General features: G+C 37.2%; 1 protein-coding gene across 1 annotated transcript in view; it reads right to left on the minus strand.

Moving 5' to 3' along the window:
- The window catches only part of LOC150084587 (transcription initiation factor IIA subunit 1-like), an 85,316-nt gene extending 62,817 nt beyond the window's left edge, over window positions 1-22,499 (minus strand). The window contains exon 1 of the mRNA XM_090375341.1: window positions 22,397-22,499. Within this exon, the coding sequence (XP_090231467.1) occupies window positions 22,397-22,414 (18 nt within the window). The 5' untranslated portion in view covers window positions 22,415-22,499. The remainder of the gene's footprint in view (window positions 1-22,396) is intronic.
- Between the last annotated feature and the right edge of the window lie 494 nt (window positions 22,500-22,993).

Below are 22,993 nucleotides of genomic sequence, written 5' to 3' on the forward strand. Positions count from 1 at the left end.
CCAAACTTTCACAAACCAGATCTTTGTCCCATCCTGATCCATCCAACCCTTGTCATGAACGTGCACAATCACTCCTCAAGGAATGTCTTCTTTTGGCATTGTTTTGCGTTTGAAAATCAGCATAGGAGGCAGCTTGGTTCCGTCGGCACAACAAAGCTAGAACAACTGTATAATGGCTCTTTTCAGTTCTGTTACTTGAGACATCAAATTGAAGGGGACTTCATCCATATTTGCAATCTGTCCCATGATGTCTTCTGACATTGAATGACAAAACGATGAAATTCAAGGACCTTCTGCTCATAGCTTTCAAGCATCTTTTGGGCACATCTGGTGCGTGTATGCATGCTTAGTCTATTCTGTTTCATGAACCTGAAGCACCAATTGTGTCCTCCTTTGAAATCAGTAACTTCTTTTTCATTGGCAATTCTTCTTGCCTCATGCTAAACCATCTTTGTGGACACAGGAATTCCAATTGCCCTTTGCTCCTCAATCCACATCTTCAATTCCCTCTCTAAATCAGGCCATTTTGCTGACTTGCCTCTAATGGCCTTCTTCTGCTGTGGCATTTTCAGTAGGGTTTCTTCTTCCCGTAGCCAGTCTCCGATTGTTTTCTCAGTTGGAGAAGGACCAAACTTACATTCAGCAGCACGATTTCCATTCACATTTGCAAACTGGATCACTTTTAACTTGAATTCAGCACTGTACGAAAATCTTTTCTGAGCCATTTCTGGGCAGAACGTGGAAAATGTAACCTAATATACCGGTAACAAGTGTGAAACAATGAGCGCAAAGACAACAAAAGCCCGAAAAAGTGGGAAATGCAAGTAAAAAAAAAAAAAAAAAAACCTACAACCACTGTATAAGATGCACCCAAATTTTTCGAAAAAAAAAGGTGCATCTTATACATGGGGAAAATACGGTATTACTGCTGATCTGTCTAGATGATCCTGCAACACTTCCTAACAAGTGACTCCATTATTTTTTGTGGAATAGAAAATCAAACCAACAGGTCTGTAATTACAGGCGTCACGACTTGATCCTCCCCTTTGTGAATTGGCGATACATTCGCACATCTCCAGTATGTGGGGACCTCCCCTGAGTCCAAAAATGCTCTCACAACTATAGTTAAGGGTTTGCCCACTTCCCCTCACCTCCCTCAATACAACTGGATAGATCCCATACACACCAGGTATCTTTCCTATGTTCAACCTCAACAATTCCTCTTCCACATTGCTCTGTTATCACAAAATCATTTAGCTCCCTGTTAGTTTGAAAAACATCTGGCCCTCCCCTAGTTGAATAACTCCTCATGTGTGAATGTGGATGCAAAATACTCATTTATTTTGGCAGCTATCTGAGAATCATCATCTACAATCAAAATACTGATATCATGTGGACAAGTCTGATTCATCCCCCTCCTTTTACAGTTTATATAACTAAAGTCTTTGCTGTTGTTCTTTGCATCAAAGATTTCTCATAATCTGCCTTTGCTTGCCTAACCTCCTTTGTGACTTGATTACAGACTAGCTTATATCTATCATAGGCTTCTGTGTTGCCTGATAATTTATATGCATCCCATGCAATTTTCTTCTTTGTCACAAGTCTCATTAGTTCATCTGACATCCATTTGGGCTTAAACCTAGAACAGTATTTCTTAGTTGGAACAAAATGCCTAGTAGCTTCCAAGATTACTTCCTTGAATGCTTCCCATTTAGAATTTGCTGTTGGTAACACCATCAGCTGGTCCCACTGTATAGAACTTAAAAAATCTGAGACTACTGTAGTCACCTTTATGAAAGCAAAAACCCTTCCCTTTACTCCTGATGGTAGTTACATCTAAGTAAATCCCATATCAGTACACTGATCATTGACACCTAGTGGTTCCTTTATCTGTAAATTCTTAATGTATGAATAATCACTGCTGATAATCAATATCAAGAGTGTTACTCCCTCTGGTTGCCTGTAACATGCTGCTGTAAAAAACAATCATATAAATCCACAAAAGCTGTGCTAGAGTGTGAGTGACCAACCCAAAAGCTCCAGTCACTATCTGGGAAGTTAAAATCCCTCTGTTATAGGATACTCTGATTTACCAGGCCACTATTTTTCTGTACTCATTAGACCTATATAACACACTCCTACTCTCATTTTTGTTTTCACAGTGCTTATGCCACACCAAACTAACTTAACTAACAGCATTAACCCTCCTCCTCCCTTCCTATACACATTGTACTCTCCAAATTCCATTTCTGCATTCCTTATATCTGTGTGACACTATGTCTCTGATATCCCAACATCTGTCTTTGTTGTCTTGACCAGCACTTCAAATTAATCTTCCTCATTCATTTCACAAATATATGTGGTCTCAGTTCTAATTTTGATGGTGTCCATTTCCACTTACAGCCTGCTAAACCCCAAGTATTTTTTCTGACAGAATCACAGTAATCATTTGATTCAATCACTGCTCATCTCAGATGTCTGAATTATTCACTGTATGATTCCTTTGTCTTGAAAAGTGGTACTTGTGTATGTGTCTATTCTGGTATTCCCTGTCATAGACCCATTCATTTCGAATATCCTCTTTATGATCTTAAAATCTCTCCACCATATTCTGGCTTAAAATCGCTATACCACATTCTGTCAAATTATTCTGTTGCCTCTATCATTCTCCCAGCTCCACTAATCACTTTGAACTCTGATTTTCTCCAGTCCAACTTTCCTAACAGTGAGGAAATTTTCCTTGGAGATTTTAATATTCACAACTCCAGCTGGCTTCCATTTTCTAGTCACACAGACCCAGCTGGTTGAGATGCTGAGGCTTTTGCAATTACTAATGACCTCAAAGATTGTTCATTTACCTAGTAGAATACTAGACACTCCTAACCACGCAGCCAACATGTTTTATCTTTTTCTCACAATCAACCCTTCTAATTGCACGGTTGAGGTGAGTAGTCCTATAGGCCAGTGGTTCCCAATCTTTTGTCACTCAAATCACACTAAGTAAAAAGACAAACATTAACAGCACACTGAAATAGCGATTGCCATCGAACTCAGTGGAATTTTTCCTAATCACGTGGCATACTTAAAGGGTCATGGCACACAGATTGGTAACCACTGCTCTAGGCACCTCAGATCACAACTCAGTGATTGTCTCTTATCCAATGGGATCCTTTATTCCACACTCCACCTTAAAATCTCATCCTATATCTAAACCTTGGTTTTCCAATAAATGTGCTAAGGCTGTTCAAGAGAAGATGTTGCATATCATAATTATGCTTGTTTCCAAATCTCTAGGTTCATTTTCTACCTATGCCAAAGTTCACAATAATTGTAAAGCAGTTATTAATCAGTCAAAACTAGATTTCGAACAGGCTAAGATAGCAAAACTTGCTTCTTGTCCAAATGGCAACCAAGCATTCTGGTCTCTTGCCAAAGCTATTGGCTGCAACTTTTGCCCATCTGTGTTCCCACCTCTGTCAAAACCAGATGGTTCTATTGCCACTTCAGTAAAAAAATAAAGCTAACCTGCTAGCATCCTATTTTTCTTCTAACATGTATTGATGCGCTTGGTAAGCCAACTCCCACCATTCCCAGTACACTTCATTCAATGATGCTCATGAGTTAATGCCTCATCAATATGCCTCTCACATTATGTAAAAGGCAACCAGTGTGTGTGTTTTAAATACTCGCTAACACAGCCTGTGTATTTTTTCTTGTCGCATGAAGACCCCGACAGGTCTCAATTGCCAAAACCTTGATTTCCAGGCTTCTGCATATCCCAATCAGAGAATAAGAATCACTTTTCATCTCTGCTTGCAACTGCTATTCAACTATTAATATATGAATCCCCATCTTAAACTACCATGACAGCACCATTAAATATTCTTGCACTGTTCTATTTAAGCAAAAAAAAACAAAAACAAATAAACCTCTCCTATTAAACAGAGACAGTGCTGAGAACAATTCTACTCCTTGAGCTTGCACAATCTCTCTGGGTTGAACTGATTAGCAAGGCTTGGCATTGAACATTCCCTCATATAATGTCTGGGCAAAATTCCAGACATGCCCTAGGTCACAGCTTTTTCTCAAGATTGCTCCATACCTGTTAAATAAATCCTCAGATCACCTATTCTTAATACCATCATGCATAATAATATCACCTTTTGTGCTTTTAAAAGATAACTGTTCTTCAACATCATTAATTTGTGCTCTTAGCAAATATATGCTGGTCCTATTCCTATCCTTCTTTGCCAAGTATATTTTCTGAGAATGTACTATCAATTTAATAACATTAAATACAGAAAAATCCTTCAAAAGTGAATGAACTATGCTTTTAACTATAATCTTTTTTGTTTCTTGAAAATTACAAGTGCCCTTTCTTCAATAAAGGTTCCTGTAATTTTCAAAAAAACAAAGATTAGTGTCCTTTCAAAAACGTGTTTTTTTTTTTTTAAATCAATTACATATATAACAGTAAAAAAAAATTAAAATTAAAGAAACAATGAAATACAAATAGGACTGAGCACTGGTTACACTGGAAATTACATAATTGGCATGGCATATTCAATGATTAAGGTTCATTGAATATGCCAAGGGAACTATAATTCATTATATAGAATTTGAAACGACATGAAATGCAGTTCATTTCAACATTTCTTGAGTACGTGAGAAGTTTACTTTATGGAGGGCTTTGAGGACATCATTTGTTCTTGTAACACTTCTGCCAGAAGTTTTATGTTAACTATTGTTAACATAAAACCTCTCTGTTAATGCAGAGAGGTTTTGGACCAGCAGCCACAGAGTGATGGTAGTAAATCACAAGGTAGAAAAGCAGGTTCCTGAATACGAGATAAAGTCCTTCAGTAATGCCTTAATTTCATCACAATTTATTTTCTGGTAGGGGTTCCAGATAGAACCCCTATCAAACTAAAAAACTGAAGTACAGTAGTCTTGTAGAGAATGACAGCACAACTGTTTTTAAACCAAAATGGGTTTCTCTGATAAAACCAACAGTTTTAAAGGCTTTGCTAACAACTCTGTACACATTCATATCAATATGACCACTGCTTGAGAAAACAACTCCAAGGTTACCAAACTGTTTTATCTTTTATAACTGTGGAGCCTATTGTACATGGAAGGTTGATCATTGAGGAAGACGAGAATGAAATATACTGTAATGACAGTTTGTTGGATTTAAATGTAAATCTATTCATTACCAACAGGCCACTTGATGATCAAGCAGCTCATTGATAATGGAGCAGATTTTTGATGTTGAAGCAAAAGTAGGCATTAATGAAAATTTCAGAGAGTAGAAATCCAAGAGAAGAACCTCGGGAGGGGTGAACAGATCTGAATACATGCATTTCACAATCATCTCATGCACAGAAAGATAACTTTGAAGACAGGCTAAAACAGGATCTTAAGAGTCTATGGCCTGATTTCCTGATCAGTAGTTCATGTGATACTTTACTAAAGGCTTTTACTAGAGATGACAGTATAGATGGAGTCTAATTGATCTTGTTTATCCAAAGCCTCGAAAACAAACTGCCCAAAAGAGTATTAGTTTGGTGGAGAGAGAGAGATTCAACATGACAGAATCGCAGTTTTCGATCTGTAAATGGACTGAGATAAGCAAAGAGATGTTTATGGGCAACTGAATTTTTTTTTTTTTTTTGGTTTTTGCAGTGAAATTGGCCTATAGTTGTTTATGGAGTCAGAATTATCTTTCTTAGAGATGTTTGCTTGAGGTGAGTTGGATACTTCCCAGTTTTGACAGCCAGTTTAACACGTTTGCCACTTCTTGAATACAAATATGCAGCTTGGGATTTGAATGCACTTGGAGGAAACCACCCTACTCATAACTTTTTCTTCCAATTTGAAAGAAGAAAACCTGACCGATTACTTTAGCCATAGTGAGGAGAAAGCCCAAAAATGTTTCTGCCCTTCCAAACCATGATTGACTTAATTCTGTAGTTTTCAATGCTGGGTTGTAACTGCTGTCAGAAAAGCCAGTAGCAAAAATGTTAAAGATGATAATGTGGGGTTGCAGGATAGCATTTCTCATCAAGGCTTTTAAGAGAAGTATCAAAAACATTAACTATTAGTAAGAAAATCACCCTCAGAGATAAGTTAATGGGGGAAAGCAGAGAAATGAAAAAAATTTGGCTGAGATTTTAACTGAAATAACCTGTCAAAACATTTTTTTCCATTGAAACAAACTATTGTAAATGGAGGATGCATTCTTATGAGATCATTAATCTATAATTATGATTTTTAGATTTGTTGCACCATAAGTCAATTGAGTTAGTGTGACAGTAGGCCTCAGAGAAAATTATTATTAATAGCCAGTTAACCAAGTAGTGCAGTAGTGTTTGTCAGCAAAAACATAATCAAACCTTACTAACCAGACCCTCCAAGTTCTGACTGTCTAGGTGCACTATCTATGAGGGACAAGGCAAGGCTCTTCTGTTCAATTTGTTCCTTAATGCAAGTGTTCTCAACCTTGTTGACAGTGCACCACATTGAAAATATCTGCCAAGTACCATAAAATATAGGTAGATTACAAAAATACAAATTACAACTAGAAATTAACTGTAAAGAACTTATTTAAACCTTATTTGACATAATTATAATAATAAACATACACTCTTAAAAAGTTCAAATCTTTGAACCTGCTACAATAGTCTGCTGCCACCCAATAGCTTACTATCTAAATAAAGTATGCCACCCAATAGCACACTGTTTTTAGATGATACAGTCAGTCCTCGTATAGCACGACACTTGTGTGTTCCTAGAAACCCTCGTGCAATATAAACAACAGGCCCTATGGGAAAAATTGGGTTAGGTGCCGACCACCCAAGATTGAACACACATTTATAACCAAATCATTACCAAACACAATAAATAGTCGAATAAAATACTTACGTATTTTATTACGACTATTATGTAATAAAATATTGCTAATGCTTTTGCTTCTATCGTAAGCAAACATGTTTTTTTGTTTGATTTTCTATCGAAAACAGATGACAGCCGTTCCATCTCTTCCACTTCTTTGTGTCTTGATCTAATGGATTTTAATTACAGTTTGAGTTGTTCCTGCTATGAAAGTTGTTTTTATTTTCTCTGCATTCTTTGTAATTCTCAGCGTTTCCTCATTTAGGTCTGTAGCACGTGCAATATCACATGGTCTTTCATTTCGCTCAAAGTGTTTCACAATTTCATATTTTTTCTCTATCGACAGAGGCGGACTGGCCATAAGCCTTACCGGGGAAACCCCAGTGGGCTGGAGGCCGGTGTGACTTTGGCCATAAACGCTAGTATGAGGCCACTATAAAGTTTCCCGGGGAAAAATTTTTGACCCAGTCCGCCTCCGTTTGTCGATATTGCTTTTCTTTTTCTCTCTGAATCTGCAGTGTCTTCATCAGGACGCTTCCTTTTCACACCTTTTAAGTATTTTACTCATTTTTAGGCACAATTACAAAACGAGGAGGCACGCTTGATACACATAAACAAAGCTGAGCGCGTGTAGCAACTGAATAAACAACACCGTAAAGGCAGAGACACTATGAACACCTCACATTTTACTAAAGCACATTTCTGGGGGTTACTACCATAAAAAAAAACTATTTCCAGCTGTGTTCCTGCTAGTGGAATCTGCTATAAACTGGTAATAAACTCTATCTAATTGCATTTGTGATTATACTGATACCTGGATTTGTGTGGGTTTTTACGTTATTATGGTGATATGTGTTTCCCCTTCACTGAAATAAAAAACAATACATTTTCAGAATCTTTTCTTCATTCCTATCGTGTTGCGTTTTGTTGGGATGATTCTGCGTTCAACTGCCATTTCTTGTAAACACAAAGGCGAATCGTGCATAAGCGAATTCGGTTCGTGTTATATAAGATATCGTTCCCCTATTTATAAATAGTGTATGATCGAATTCGTGTAGTGTAAACACGTGTTGTACGAGGACTGACTGTACTGAAAACTACTAACTCCACTCCTTTTTACTGAAAATTTGATTTTTTTTCCCTCCTGGTTTACATAAAAGTTAATACCTTTAGAAAAGAACACAAGTCATCATCCAATAGTTTTATCCTCTTTCCACTTCATGTTGTTAATAACACTCATAATTCTGGTAGAACTTGATAGCATTACACTAAGTTCACATTCTTTACTATTTCAGTCATTCAACCGCATTTGTGGCAAGCGGACATATCTTGGTGGTGCTCTTAATAGTGATTACAGAGAATTAAAGATTAAAGGGGATTAGTGGAGTAGAGTAGGATTACAGAGGTTTGAATATTGCTTTTAAATTATTTACTTAGTATATTGTAAAGTTTATTTTGATATAAGTTTTGTTTCCTGTAATAGTTTGAGTTTTATAATATTATAAATATAATTTTTTGAAAGTTACTTTCATTGATATTTAGTAAATTTTACAAAAGGTTGTTACAAGATCCACCTTGAACACTTCAGAGGTTATCATGACTCTTATGGAAATAGCCGATGACAAATTTCCATGAGTCATGACTTCACCCTTTCCAGAACCTGTGGAATGTATTCCAAGGTCGGCCTAGTGAATAATCATAGCTCACCTGGCAATTCTTTTCTTTGTTACCACTGTATGGAATGTACAGATCTTAAGTTAAAATTTGGTGTATTGCCAGAACAATTTGAATCACTGAAAAAAAACGGGTACTTGCCCTGGAGAATAATGTAACTGGGAGCTCGTCAGGGACTCAAGTAACCTACCGAGTAATGCAATCACGATTTTGGCCTCAGAACAGAATAACCAAATGAAAACTACTCTGGTCCAAAAGGACTTAGTTCTATTAGGAGACTACATTGTCAAGGAAATATTTTTTGTAATAAGGATAGATGAACTAGAACCAGGGTATGACTGCAAGGAGCAACAATTACTGATGTCACCAACAGTGTTAGATTTTAGGGGAGGTAAAAAGAATATTATTATTCATGTAGGGACTAATGATATTAATCACACATGATATGACAATTTGTTAGACAAATATAGGACCATGCTGAAGAAATGCCACGAGTTAGGTTAATGTCCACGTGTCAGCACAACAAAACAAATGGCCCTCAGTCCCCAGCAGCTTTCACTCTCCCTATTATGGCAGCAAGAGGATCAGTTTGTATGTAGGCTTTAGGGCACAAGGGCAGCAAAGACCATAATGCGCAAAGAGGATCAGAGTGTGCGAAGAATCTCTGGGTATGACCAGGCTGCCATGCACGGAAACTGAACTCTGTCTGTTACAACGTAAGATCACTCATCAGTGAAGATAGGGTATTAGAGCTTGAAAAGGAATTAGAAAATGTGAATTAGAATATCATCGGTTTGGCTGAAACAAGAAGAAATTAATGACTTATAAGTTTATCAAGTGGAAATCTGCTGTACACCAATGGAAACAGTGAAAGGAGCAATGGTGGAGTTGGCTTTCTGGTCCACAAATATATAAAAAAAACATTTTGGAATTCAAAAGTACATCACCAAGGGTGTCAAGACTACTACTCAGGATTTCTAAGAGGTACAAGCTAAAGGTTATAATGATTTATGCACCAATGTCGAGCCATGATGATGAAGACATTGAAGAAATGTACACCGAAATTGAGTCTTCTAGATGAGCAGATAACCCACTACACTATCGTTATGGGGAACTTCAATGCTAAGGTTGGAAAGAGACAAAACAGCACAGAAAGGGGAACTACAGGAAATTTTGGAAAGAAATGAAAGACTCGTGAAATTTGCAGAATCTTGAGGAATATCAGTAATGAACACTTTTTTTTTCAAGAAGAGGGTGAACAGAAAGTGGACATGGAGGAGCCCAAATGGATTAACAACTAATGAAATCGATTTCATCCTCATTCATTCAAGATATATCTTGAATGATGTTACCATCCTGAACAAGGTGTTGGAAGCTATCACAGAATGGTAAAATGCACACTTGATATAGATGTAAGAAAAGAAAGGAAAAAACTGGACTAGTAAACAATATGAAAGTCTTTGAAATAACAGAAGAGGAGAAAAAGCAGTATGTACTGGAATTTAAGAACAAGTTGGAGTCTCTGCAGACTATTCAGGACCAAGGTATTGACGAGGAATACTACAACTTTCTGAAAGTGATAAAGCCCAAGAAACCGATAGGTAAAAAGAAGAAAAAATTAGTCAAGAAACACTTGTTCATCAAGGGCAATGATGAACCGAAGATGACAAATGAAGAGCAAGATAAATACTGACAAGGGCAAAATTGAGTACACTGAGTTATGCAAAGCCATTAATATCGTGAATGATGATTTATCTTTGAAGATGTTGTCGTTCTCATATATTTTCTTTGAAGAAAATATATTGAATAAAATATAAGAACGCTACCTCCTTTATTAGACTAGACAAAGACAATAGCAAATTTAAAATTAAGAAAGGAGTTCAACAAGGAGACTATCTCCGAAAGAACTCAGAGAGGACATAAGATGTAATACAAGAAAAGTAGAACAAGCATTAAGGGAAAACAAAGGACTTAAATCAGCAGCTATGAGCAGTAATACAGAAAAACAAATGATACTGAAACTGAAGAATAGAGATGGTGTACTTATAAATAGCAGAGAAGGCATAATTCAAATAGCAAAAGACTACTACAGAGAATTATACAAGGAGCGAAAAAATGATGCCAGCAGTGGGGAAGATAGATCACAAATTAGTAACACATACTTGATATACAAGATATCCTTCCTGATGAGGTAGAACATGTGTTGAAGAAAATAAAGAATCAGAAAGCCACGGAGTAAGATGAAGTTATAAAGTTGTTAAAATTGAAAGGAAGAGACATGACTCAGAAACTGGCAAGACTCTTTCACAAAATACATTAGGAAAGGATTGACACCTAAGAAGTGGGATAATGCAATCATAATTTTGCTGCATAAGAAAGGAGATAAATCAGAAATTGGAAATTATAGACCAATTAGCTTGTTATCCCACATCTACAAGTTGTTCACAAGGGTCATTACTAACAAATTAGAAAGAATACTTAAGAATCAACTGATAGAGCAAGCTGGCTTTAGGACAGGATTCTCAACTATGGACCACCTTCATGTAATATCACAGCTAATGGAGAATGTAAATGAACATAAACACCATTATGCCTGGCATATGTGGATTATGAAAAGGCATTTGACTCCATACAGCATAAGGCAATGTTTCGGGCACTGGAAAGACAAGGCATAGATACCCCATATATTATGATTTTGAAGAAAATATATGAGAACGCTACCTCCATTGTTAGATTCGACAAAGACAGTAGCAAATTTAAAATTGAGAAAGGAGTTCGACAAGGAGACAATATCGCTGAAGTTGTTTACTGCTGCCCTTGAGGAAGCTTTCAGAAGGTTACATTGGTCACAGAAAGGAGTCTATGTGAATGGAGAGTACCTAAACCATTTACGATTTGCAGATGACATTGTGATCAAAGCCATGATCCCAAAGAATTAGAGGAAAATCTTAATCAGTTATGCAGAGTTAGTAAGGATTTCAGACTAAAGATGAATATGGCTAAAACAAAAGTAATTATGAACAAGTATGGCACAGAAAGGGATATAGTCATTGAAGGAGCAGTGTAACAATCATAGAAGCCTTGAATGTGTATATACCAGTAAAAAATATATTCCACAAGGAGGATTCCAAGTTGGATGAATAATGAAGTTGCCAGATTACTTAAACAGAAAAAAAGATGGCATGGAATAGTCACAAAACAATAAAAAGTACTGAAGCCTATAACAGCGACAAAGCGATCTGTAACAGTGCCACAGAAAAGGTTCGGCTGGCAAGACAGATTATAAGAAATAACTGACAAAGAGAGGAGATAAGAAATTCTTCACATATATAAAAACAAAAAAAAAAAAAAGAGGGCAAACCAGATCGGACCCTTACATAATGGATGTGGGATACTATCAGATACCCCAGCTGACATTGCAGATAAACTCCGTTACTTTGGATGTATATTTACAGAAGAAAAATCCTTTATGTCAAAGAGAAATTATGGGAGAGAAGTTGAAAAATATGTAATTAATGATATTGAAATTTCACATGCTTATTTAATGAAAAAACTTGAACCCACAGACCAGTAAGACTCCTGGGGTTTATGGCATATACCCTATAATCTTAAGGGAGGCGACAAGTGAATGCATTAAACCATTGAGGCTAATTATGAGAGCATCACTGAACTCAGGAGTGATTTCATTGGATTGGAAAAGTGCCAATGTATCTCCAATCCATAAAGGTAGTTCTAAGAGTGAAGTGGAACATTACCAACCAGTCAATCTAACCTCAAAAGTAGGGAAAATCATGGAGTCAATGATAGAGGTTGGAATTTAGGATCATTTAGATAGAAATGGAATTCTGAAGGACACTCAGCATGGTTTTGTAAAGGAAAAATCATGTTTAGCAAATATGGTTAGCTATTTTTACAGGGTCACTCATGAGCTGGATTTAGAATATAATTTCAACATTGTTTATTTGGATTTCAGCAAAGCATTTGACTCAGTCCCACACGAGCAGTTACTTTATAAGCTGGAACATGTTGGAATCGCAGGGTGGCTTCAGGGAAGGAGGCAGAGGGGCATGATAAATGGTTATTTCTCAGATTGGGTTAATGTAAGAAGCAGGGGTTCCCCAGGATCAGTATTAGGACCACTGTTGTTTTTGAATTCATAAATGACATCAATGAAGTTATAGAGGTCATGATGTCTAAATTTGAAGATCATGTAAAGACTGGTAGAGTAGTTAATGATCACCAACAAGCAGAACTTCTTGAGAGTAACCTAGATCAGTGGCACAAGCTTATTTCACTGGCAAACCCCTTTATTAAATATAAAATTGACATGATACCTCAATGTAAACCCCGAAGTAGGATGACCAGATTTTTAGAGAATAAAAAAATGGCATTTTATAAATGATGTAGTAGAAAATTTAATTCGCGTACAGCCACTCCCCGACTGACGTAAGGGTTGCATTCCACGGAACTCTACACAAGTTGGAATTTCCCTAAATGCTTATGCAACACTCGCAACTATGCATGCTGAATTTGATTGAAGCAAAAAAGAAAATGTTCAATGAATATGTAAATAGAATTATTCATTCAATTTTTCTTATCTCATGCATAGGAAAAATTACAAAAGTGTACAAAATTACAAAAAGATAAGAGGAGAGAGGCATAACGTCAGCAAGAGTTTTACCTTTTGAGCATCGTTGCCAGAATTAACTCTCCAGCTGATAAGCACGCCACTGCAGAAGCTGAGGGCTGTGGAGATTTAGAAGTCTTTTTTCAAACACATCACAAAATTTCTATGCAGCTGCAGAATCGGCACTGGCAACTTCACTGCATACTTTAATGTTTTGAAAACCATCGCGATGCTTGAACCTATTAAACCACCCATTGCTTGCCACGAACTTGGCTTGGGGTTCGCCGCACTTATCCTTAATATCTTCATAAATACTTTTTGCTTTTGCTTGAAAGGCCATTGGACTCAGGGACACTTGCTTCTGAATCTAATTTTCCATCCATATTATTAATAGCTGTTCCATCTTCAATATAGCACCTGAAAGCTGTTTTGTGATCACTTTTGTTCTTAAATGTGTTGATCCTTTAACATGTTCTTTTATACACACACTGTCCCTTATAACAGTATTCACTGTTGAAGCAGTGAGACCTAATTCCATGCAATAGATGACAAACTTTGTCCTGCTCTGTACTTCTTAATTAATCATCTTCATTTCTAAAATCAATTTTGTTTCATTTCCTAGCACTGCCAGCACTTGCACTTTCCATTGGTCCCTTTCACCATTATAATAAATAAATAGAAATGAAGAGAAGATTCTGAAAATTTATTTATGATTTTTATATTGGTTGAAGATTTTAGTGAAGGGGAACACATTTCACCATAATACCTACATATACAAACCCACAGAATTCCAGTTATTGGTATTATCACAAATGCAATAAGAGCAAGTTTACCAGTCATTTATAATAGATTGCGCTAACAAAAAAGCCCAATAAACCCCAAAAGTTCAGATTGCTTTTTTTTTTTTTTTTTTTTTTTTTTTTGGTTATGGTAGTGACCTTCAGAAATGTGTTTTAGAAAAATATCACAAAGGCATTCAAAATTGATTCTTATAATGAAACGTAGTGAGTGGACGAAAGTGTAGTGCAATTTCCGTTATAAAAATGAACTTTTAGAGAGATAAATAGTTTAGTTATATAGTGAAAATTAACTTCCGAGGTCTTGAAACAAATTACCAAAAAAAAAAAAAAAAAAAAGTATTATTGGGTTCATATTACAATATTTTCACGATACCTCTATTTATTCCTATGGGAGGCAAAATACATTTCCACAATTTTTGTACCGGCCAGCGAAAACTTAAGTAAAGTCGAATTTCCGTAAGTTGAGTATCATGCAAGTCGGGGAATGCCTGTAAAAGCAAGCTTTGACCTTAAATCCATATGTGGAAAATAATTGTAAGTATAATGGGAGATAATTACCCAAAGCGTAATGGGGGTTTTTCATTTATACCATCTTCAAAGGGAAAGTGAACACGTGTCGAAGACATATGTCCCAGTACGTTCCATTGCTGTATTTCAGTCAATATCACCTGTTTCCAGTCATCCAAGGTCCTAAGCCAATGTTCTTTTGCCAAGTTGAGGCGTAGGGTCCCGTTTTGTGGTGTCAGCAATGGGACTCTGGTGGGTCGGCAGCTCCCATAACCTATTGTGGCTAATGATTGCCAGATGGTCTTGGTGTAGACGTTTCCGGCACCTCCCTCGTTGAAGTCTGTAGTGATTTGTGCTATTGTGTGGAAATTCACTTTTAGCCAGCGGATGGTCGATAGTTGGAATGAACTTCCAACTGTTGTAATGGAGGTCATCAACTTAAGTTCCAAGGCAGAACTAGACAAACATTTGGAATGAATGGATGGGTGAATTGGAAAGGGTTTTTTTTTTTGCCTGATGCTATATAAGCTTGCTTTCTTGCATCATATGCCCTACTAATGCTACTCTCCGGCTAGCTGAAACAATGCGAAACAGATGTCGACGGCAACGTTAATTCACCACCTTTCTCCGCCCACAGAACTCCACAATTAGCTGTTATTCCGGAAACGGCATATTCCCAATGCATGCTTGATATTGTAGAATGGAGATGGTACAATTTCCGTACCACCTCCGGGATAGAGTGACCCATGTGTGGGCACCCACTATCATCCCTCGTTCAAAGTCTGTTAACTCATGATGTTTATCCATACTGACATCAAATTAGCATCCCCTTTGCCCAGGAACCAGGTATCCCATTAATGCCATCCATTCAGTACACACACACACTTTTTAAATGACTCTCTGGAATACAAATGCAAGAGGATATTATGCAGACATTACACGACAACTGTCCAACACAAAGTGCTACCAAGAATTGGGTTACTGAATTTGAAGGAGTCACAGAACCATCAGAGATAAACCAGTCTGATATTGTAGAATGAAACCAAGTGAAAACCAATGAAACCTCAAACCAAGTCAACCATGAAAAAAGCTGTACTGATCAGGATTTCAAAAAAAAAAATTCAAACTGGTTGGGAAGAAGAATCATTAGCACATGATGCAAGAAAGCAAACTTATACAGCATCGGCCAAAAAAAAAAAAAAAAAAAAAAAAAAAAAACACTCCCATTTCACCCCTCCGTTCGTTCCAAATACCTGTCCAGCCCAGCCTTAAATTTATTTAGGCTATCAACTTCCAACAACAAAGGATGGAAGTCTGTTCCACCAACCAACTACCCGCTGGCTAAAGGCAAACTTCCGCACATCTATCCTACATCTGTCTTTCCTCAATTTGAATTTATGCCCTCTCAGTTGATTATTCTGAGCAAGAGGAAGAATCCCATCAGCATTGAGCATGCTCAAACCATTCAAGGCTTTATACACCTCAATCAGATCACCTCGCAAGGTGGTTCATAGCATCCTTAAAAAAAATCATCACATATCCTGCAAATGAGACCCACTACATATGTCTGCAAAGAATTGAGCATGAATGAATTTTACTGAAATAGGTGCCAAAACATTTAAATTCTGATCAAAAGAGAAACAATATGACTGATAATACAAGTTTGTCAGTCAGAACATGAATATTATACAATATTCATGTGAGTAATATTCACATTAATATTATCCTTTGCTACTAAAATTTCATACCAAACATCGTGGAAACTCTTCAGAGAGATTCCTTTCTCGCATGACAATCCTCCCGGTCACAAAGCTCGAGTAAGCATTGAGACAATAAACAATTTACAATATGAAATTGCTGTTACCCCCACCGCCTTCAGATTCCTGCTTTAAAAAAAAAAAAAAAAAACACACACACATTAGAAATGGCAACACATTTGGATAAGTGATGCTGTTATTTGGTTTTTAGCAGCATTAGCAACTAAGGCTATATTGCTGCGGGGATATGCGGTGGTCATTCCCTGACCTTTCGCATCCTCCATATTTGGTGGTCATGCACTCAAACCCCGGTCTAATCAAGAAGCGTGTGCTACGCACTGCTGCTCCTGCAGCAGTGCGTAGCACACGCTTCCATCTATATGTACCACATACATCTCAGCAGGTCTGCGACAAGAACTGTGGTGTCTGCACATGGTTCACTTCTTGTGCATTGGAACCAGAAACTGGATGGGCCATTCTAAACTGTTCATCTCTTCATAGAATAAGGGTTTCAGAGTGGATGAATGGGACAGCCGTTATCACTATTAAGACTGTATTGCTCGGATGAACATATTCTTAAACTCTCCAGCCATTTCCGGTTCCAAAAGCCACGTGGCTGATCCACAATCACGGCTTCTTTAGCAGTAATGCCATGTAACCTCTGTAATTTGCAGTCTTAAGGGCTCTATTGTGTTCCCCCCAAGCAATCCCCAATCAATTCTGCATTTTGTTTCCCCCATAATCAGGACGCTCAATTTCATATATGACCCCACTAGTGTCATTACCTGCAATAGGATCTTTGGTTGTGGACACTGTGTGCAGCCTCCGACCTAGCAGCTGCACACAGCATATCTTACACGAATACAAGATATGAGAAATGGGTTCCGAAATGCCTGGATAGTAGGGGATGTATGCGGTGGAAACAGGTGTAAAAGCATCCCTGCGACTGTTGTTCATACCTCTTAAACACCTCTCATCTCAATGGTGCTCTGGGGGTAAACGCACGTTACTAGGTCCGCTGTAACACATTTAATCTCATCCCCTCTCTCTCTTCAGATGAAGAGCAGTGGGACCCCACCTTTTGCATTAAGGTCTTAATCACACTATTTTTGTGGCAACTGGCCTGAGCTGTCTTGAAGTGTCCCCAACATCCTATCTTCAAATTCTTCCATGGCTAAGTTGACTATAATTGAACTAATAGGCAAGCCCATGGCCACTCCACAAACCTTCTGGTACATAACCTTTTGGAATAACATAGTGGTACTAGATAAACATAAGCCAACACCTTCACCACTTAGGGCTCTCCTATCTTTCAAATTACCATCCCTACTCAAAGCATTCTGCACACAATCCAAGCCATGTTTGACAGGGGTATGTGTGAACAAAGAATGCCATAATCTCACCCTCTTCTACCTCCTGAGCACGGACGAACTGTACAAATTCTCTGCTGTTTTTAACAATATTATAAATAAATAAATTTTCTGTTTATACTCCAGCACAACCAAGTCATCCAATACTGTGCACATTATGATCAGCACGCAAAGCCTCTTCCAATTTAACAGTTGCACAAAGAAAAGCATTAAGAGAATTAAAACAAGATAATATTGTAATACTAAGTGCAGACAAGGGTAGATCTACGGTAGTGCTGAACAAAGACGACTATCAGGAAAAGGCCCTTAGTTTACTGAATGATAGGTCTACATACAAGGCCATTCGTAGGAATCCCCTGAGCAGATTAGAACAATGAGTTAATAAGTTGGTCCAGAGTTGGATTAAGGCAGGAAAAATATCTGAGGAGGTTTCCTTGAGATTGCATTCATTGGGCTGTCACTTACCTAGATTTTATGGTCTGCCTAAAGTGCACAAGGCTGGGGTACCTTTCAGACCCATTGTGTGTCGTTTATTGGCAGTCTGACAAACGCACTATCCAGATTCCTGGCTGAACTTTTATCCCCCGTAGTAGGACACTTGGATCATACTATTAAAAACCGCAGGGAATTTGTATAGTTCATCCGTACTCAAGAGGTAGAAGAGGGCGAGATTATGGCATCCTTTGATGTCATTTCTTTGTTCACATGTATACCTGTCGAATACGGCTTGGATTGTGTGCAAAATGCTTTGAGTAGGGATGGTATTTTGAAAGATAGGACAGCTCTAGGCGAAGATATTTGTGAAGGTGTTGGCTTATGTTTATCTAGTACTACTAAGTTATTCCAAAAAGGTTATGTACCAGCAGGTTTGTGGAGTGGCTATGGGCTCACCTATTAGAGCAATTATAGCCAACTTAGCCATGGAAGAATTTGAAGATAGGATGTTCGGGAGCTCTAGACCTCCCCCATTACGCGCATGGAAGAGATATGTTCACTGTGATACAGAGGAGACGAAATAGAAATACTCAACTGGTTGAATAGCGATTCGCCTTATATTCGGTTTACTTCAGAGGTTGAGTAGGGGGCTCTTCTGTTCCTAGACGTGTGTGTATATACAGAGAAGGCAGACACTTGAAAACTAAGGTTTACAGAAAACATGTGTCAGGGCCAATACACACACTTCAAAACATCTCAGGCCAGTTGCCACAAAAATAGTGTGGTTAAGACCTTAATGGAAAGGGTGGGGTCCCACTGCTCCTCGCCTGAAGAGAAGCGACAAGATTAAACGTGTTTACAGCAGACCTAGTAACGTGCGATTACCCCAAGAGCACCATTGAGAGGTTAAGAGGTATGAACAACAGTTGCAGGGATGCTTTTTCACCTGCTTCCATCCCCTACTATCCCGGCATTTTTGAACCCATTTCCTGTACCTTGCGTTTGTGTAAGATACGCTGTGTAGAGCTGCCAGGTTGGAGGCTGCACACAGTAGTGTCAGCAATCAAAGATCCTATTGCAGGTAATGACACTAGTGGGGTCATATATGAAATTGAGTGTCCTGATTGTGGGGGGGTGTTATGTGGGGGAAACGAAATGCAGACTGCAGGAACACAATAGAACTCTTAAGACTGCAAATTACGGAGGTAGAGATGTAGTGGAACATGCCTGGGAAACCGGGCATGGCATTACAGCTAAAGAAGCTGTGATAGTGGATGAGGCACGTGGCTTTTGGAACCGGAAATGGCTGGAGAGTTTAAGAATATGTTCATCCGAGCGCTACAGTCTTAATAGGGATAAGGGGTGTCCGATTCATCCACTCTTTGAAGCACTTATCCTAAGAAGAGACGAATGGTTTAGAATAGCCCGTCCAGTTTCCAGTTCCGATGCAAGAGAAGTGAACTGTGCACATACACCATAGTTCATGTCGCAGACCTGCTGAGATATATGCGGTACATATAGATTGTTGGTCATGCTGAAACCACTATAGCTGATAAAGGCGGCCACTGCTGCCGAAAGCGTCTGTGTTAGTGGTTCTAGTGATTTTAAACAACTTTTATCGCTTTTAATTTTATATATTTCATGTTGTTATTTGGTTTTTAGGAGCATTAGCAACTTTAAAAACCATTAAATTTGGTCATTCCCTGACCTTTCCGCATCCTCCGTATTTGGTGGTCATGGGATCGAACCCCGGTCAAATCAAGAAGCGTGTACTATGCACTGCTGCTCCTGCCCACCTGGCTACGGAGGCACCATATATTTCATTCTTGTTATACAAGATTTATTTTATTATCCAATTATACAATCAGTACGCATATTTTATATTATCATAATAAAGGCATTTCATAGATTCGAATCAGTGTTATTTAGTAACATTATAGATGAATTGCAGATTTAACACTTTCAATATTCCTTGCAGTGTCAGGCTCTGTTCTTCTTCTTCTTACGCTTTCTGCTGCCTCCTGCTTAAATGCAATGCTGCTCCAGTGCAAACAGATCTTCATTTGAAATTCCTGATGATGCAAATCAATTAAATCAGACATCATTTTAAGCAAAAATAGTTTAGGCATAAGGGTAATAAAAAAAAAAAAAAAAAAAATTATGCACTTCCAATAGACGACCAATCAACAATCTTCAGCAAAACAAAATGAGAAAATGGCAGGCTATCACTCTGGCCTCTCATGGCATTTTCCATAAATATGGTTGCTGCACGCAATTTTAAATTAGCATAATTTAAGCACGTGTAAAGTAAGTGACTATACAACAAATTCTGGGAATGAATACTCATTATTCAATGCATACATTTACTATATTAATCTGTATATTTCAATATACAAAAAACAGAAATCAAACACTTCAATGTGGCAATAAAGCTAGCCAATATTTTACACCCACAGAGTCGAATCTAATAAATCTAGCATCCTTGGGAAATACCACATGCTGGATATTAAAAATTCCAGTTTTTTTTTTTTTTTTTTAGGTTATGCACATAGCCTAAGTACTCATGGGTAATTTATTATATAAAACAGTAGCTCTAATACCTATAATCTCCAGAGAACAGCAGTAACAAGCATTCTGCAAATTGCAGCATCTAGAGACTAGGCACCTACAAGGTGACCTGATTGAGGTGTATAAAGCCTTGAATGAGTTGAGCTGGCTCAATTCTAACGGTATTCTTCCTCTTGCTCAGATTACGAACCTGAGGGGGCAAAAATTCAAATTGAGGAAAGATAGTTGTAGAATAGATGCGCGGAAATTTAACTTTAGCCAGCAGGTAGTTGATCTGGAACAAAACTTCCATCTGTCATTGTAGAAGTTGATAGCTTAAATAAATTGAAGGAGGAACTATACAAACTTTTAAAGGGTGTGTGAAATGGTTTTTTTTTTTGGCTGATGCTACAGAAGCTTGCTTTCTTGCATCACATGCCTTTGCTACTACTACATGAAATCAGAATTTAACCAACACTGTTAGACTGGTCCACTGGGTAACGTACTTATTTAAGAAATCATGGTTAGGTTCAAATGATATGGGTGTTCCAAATGTCCAATATTTTTAATTTATGGTATAAGTAATATGACATGGTTTTGCCAATTAAATTGCCTTGGAAACTAAATACAGACTACTACCATACAATCAAGTATACTGTGAAGAAGTAAAGCACTAAATATCTCACAATATGAATGACTTTCACACATTGCAAATACATGGTAACAATGACAACCTAAGAAATATGTAAAATAAAAAGAATTCAGTGTTATATTATTACTGTAACAAGTCCAGATAAAGGGGAAATGGGCTGTTCTTGTACAGTCAACTACCCTCAAAAAAAAAAAAAAAAAAATATTCAAGTGCCAGATTTTTAAAGGACACTGTATTAACACCGACTCCTGATTTTTTTATGAGAATACTTTACATTCACTATATAATTAAAAGGGTTTTGTTGGTATTGCTATAGGCATAGTATCTGCAAGGTCCCATAGAAAAAATATGAAGTAATCAGCAGCCAAACACACACTCATACTATCCAGTTTTGACCTAGAGTCCAGGAAAACTTTCCCATTCTCAAGATGCATGGTAATACAGTTACAGAATAGTAAACAGGAGGCAATACATTCACAACTAAATTGCATACAGTTCCCATAACAACACACTTTATAGTTATTAGTTTTAAAACAAGGTCCTTTTCAAATCATATATATATATATATTTGACGGATTTGGAAACTATGGACGGTAATCAGTTAAAATGTTCAAGAATAATACCGTTTTTTCTTTCACATTTTATTATAAATTGTGCGTATGCGTATTTGTACTTTCACTAATTAAAAAAATAAAATTAAAAAAATAAATTATAACAAATATTACACACACATAACAACCGATAATTCTCGACCGTTATCCTTTGAAAAATACAGGCATCACGTTAGTGAATGCCTGTATTTTTCAGTTAAACAGTTTCAATTAAACAATTCAGTTAATATCACTGAGAGTTCATGATGATTGAATAAGGAATATAAAACAATATATATTCCCAATTAATTATATTTAACATACACAATCCATGACGAATAAAATAATGCATCCCAAGACATTTTTACAACTAACCACAAACACAAATTATGCAGCAATCCGCTCAACTGCAGAGCGGTAAAATTTCAACATAACTATTTCCTACTTCTAAATAACCTTATATGTACAAACATAAACGTCTGAAATATTTAGCAACATCTTTCACAAACCGAACATCTCATTGATCAAATAAACAAATCTTACCACACTAGCCGCTGCCATTTATCGTGACTAACAATAAAATTGAAACACACTCACAAGCGGTGTTCAGTGAATCCGAGGCAATAAGGGTTGAACAGCATGGCTCTTCACATTCTATTGGTCAATTTTAGTGACGTCATAGAGTAACAGCTCCGGTTATGTAGCTCTCAGTTTTAACCAAACATGTGAAATTAAAATTCAATTGTGTATCGGAAAATAAATTGTAGCAATTGCAATCTGTGAAAGTATAAAATCACGTTAAATCCTGTCATGTGGATACATATAAACACAATATTTCAATAATGATATTTATTAGTCATTTCATATCAGCTATTCAAGTTTTAATTCCCCCATTACTCGTTTAATCAAATTCAATTACTATACTTTCCTACACACATCTTGATAAGGTTACATATTTAATCGTTATGTTTAATTAAGGATTAAATATTTTGCTTTATCTTTAACCCTTTTCTTGGTTTTCCTTTACTTTGCCTATGGTTTCTCGTTCTTTAATATTATTATCCCCTTGTCGTTCTCCATCCTAACTATATGCTTTTTTCCCACTCTTGTGTATTTACTTCGTTGTACAGTATTATGTGG

Source organism: Mastigoproctus giganteus, chromosome 6 (assembly GCF_048544385.1).
Source record: "Mastigoproctus giganteus isolate SK-2022 chromosome 6, ASM4854438v1, whole genome shotgun sequence".
In the NCBI taxonomy this organism is placed as follows: domain Eukaryota; kingdom Metazoa; phylum Arthropoda; class Arachnida; order Uropygi; family Thelyphonidae; genus Mastigoproctus; species Mastigoproctus giganteus.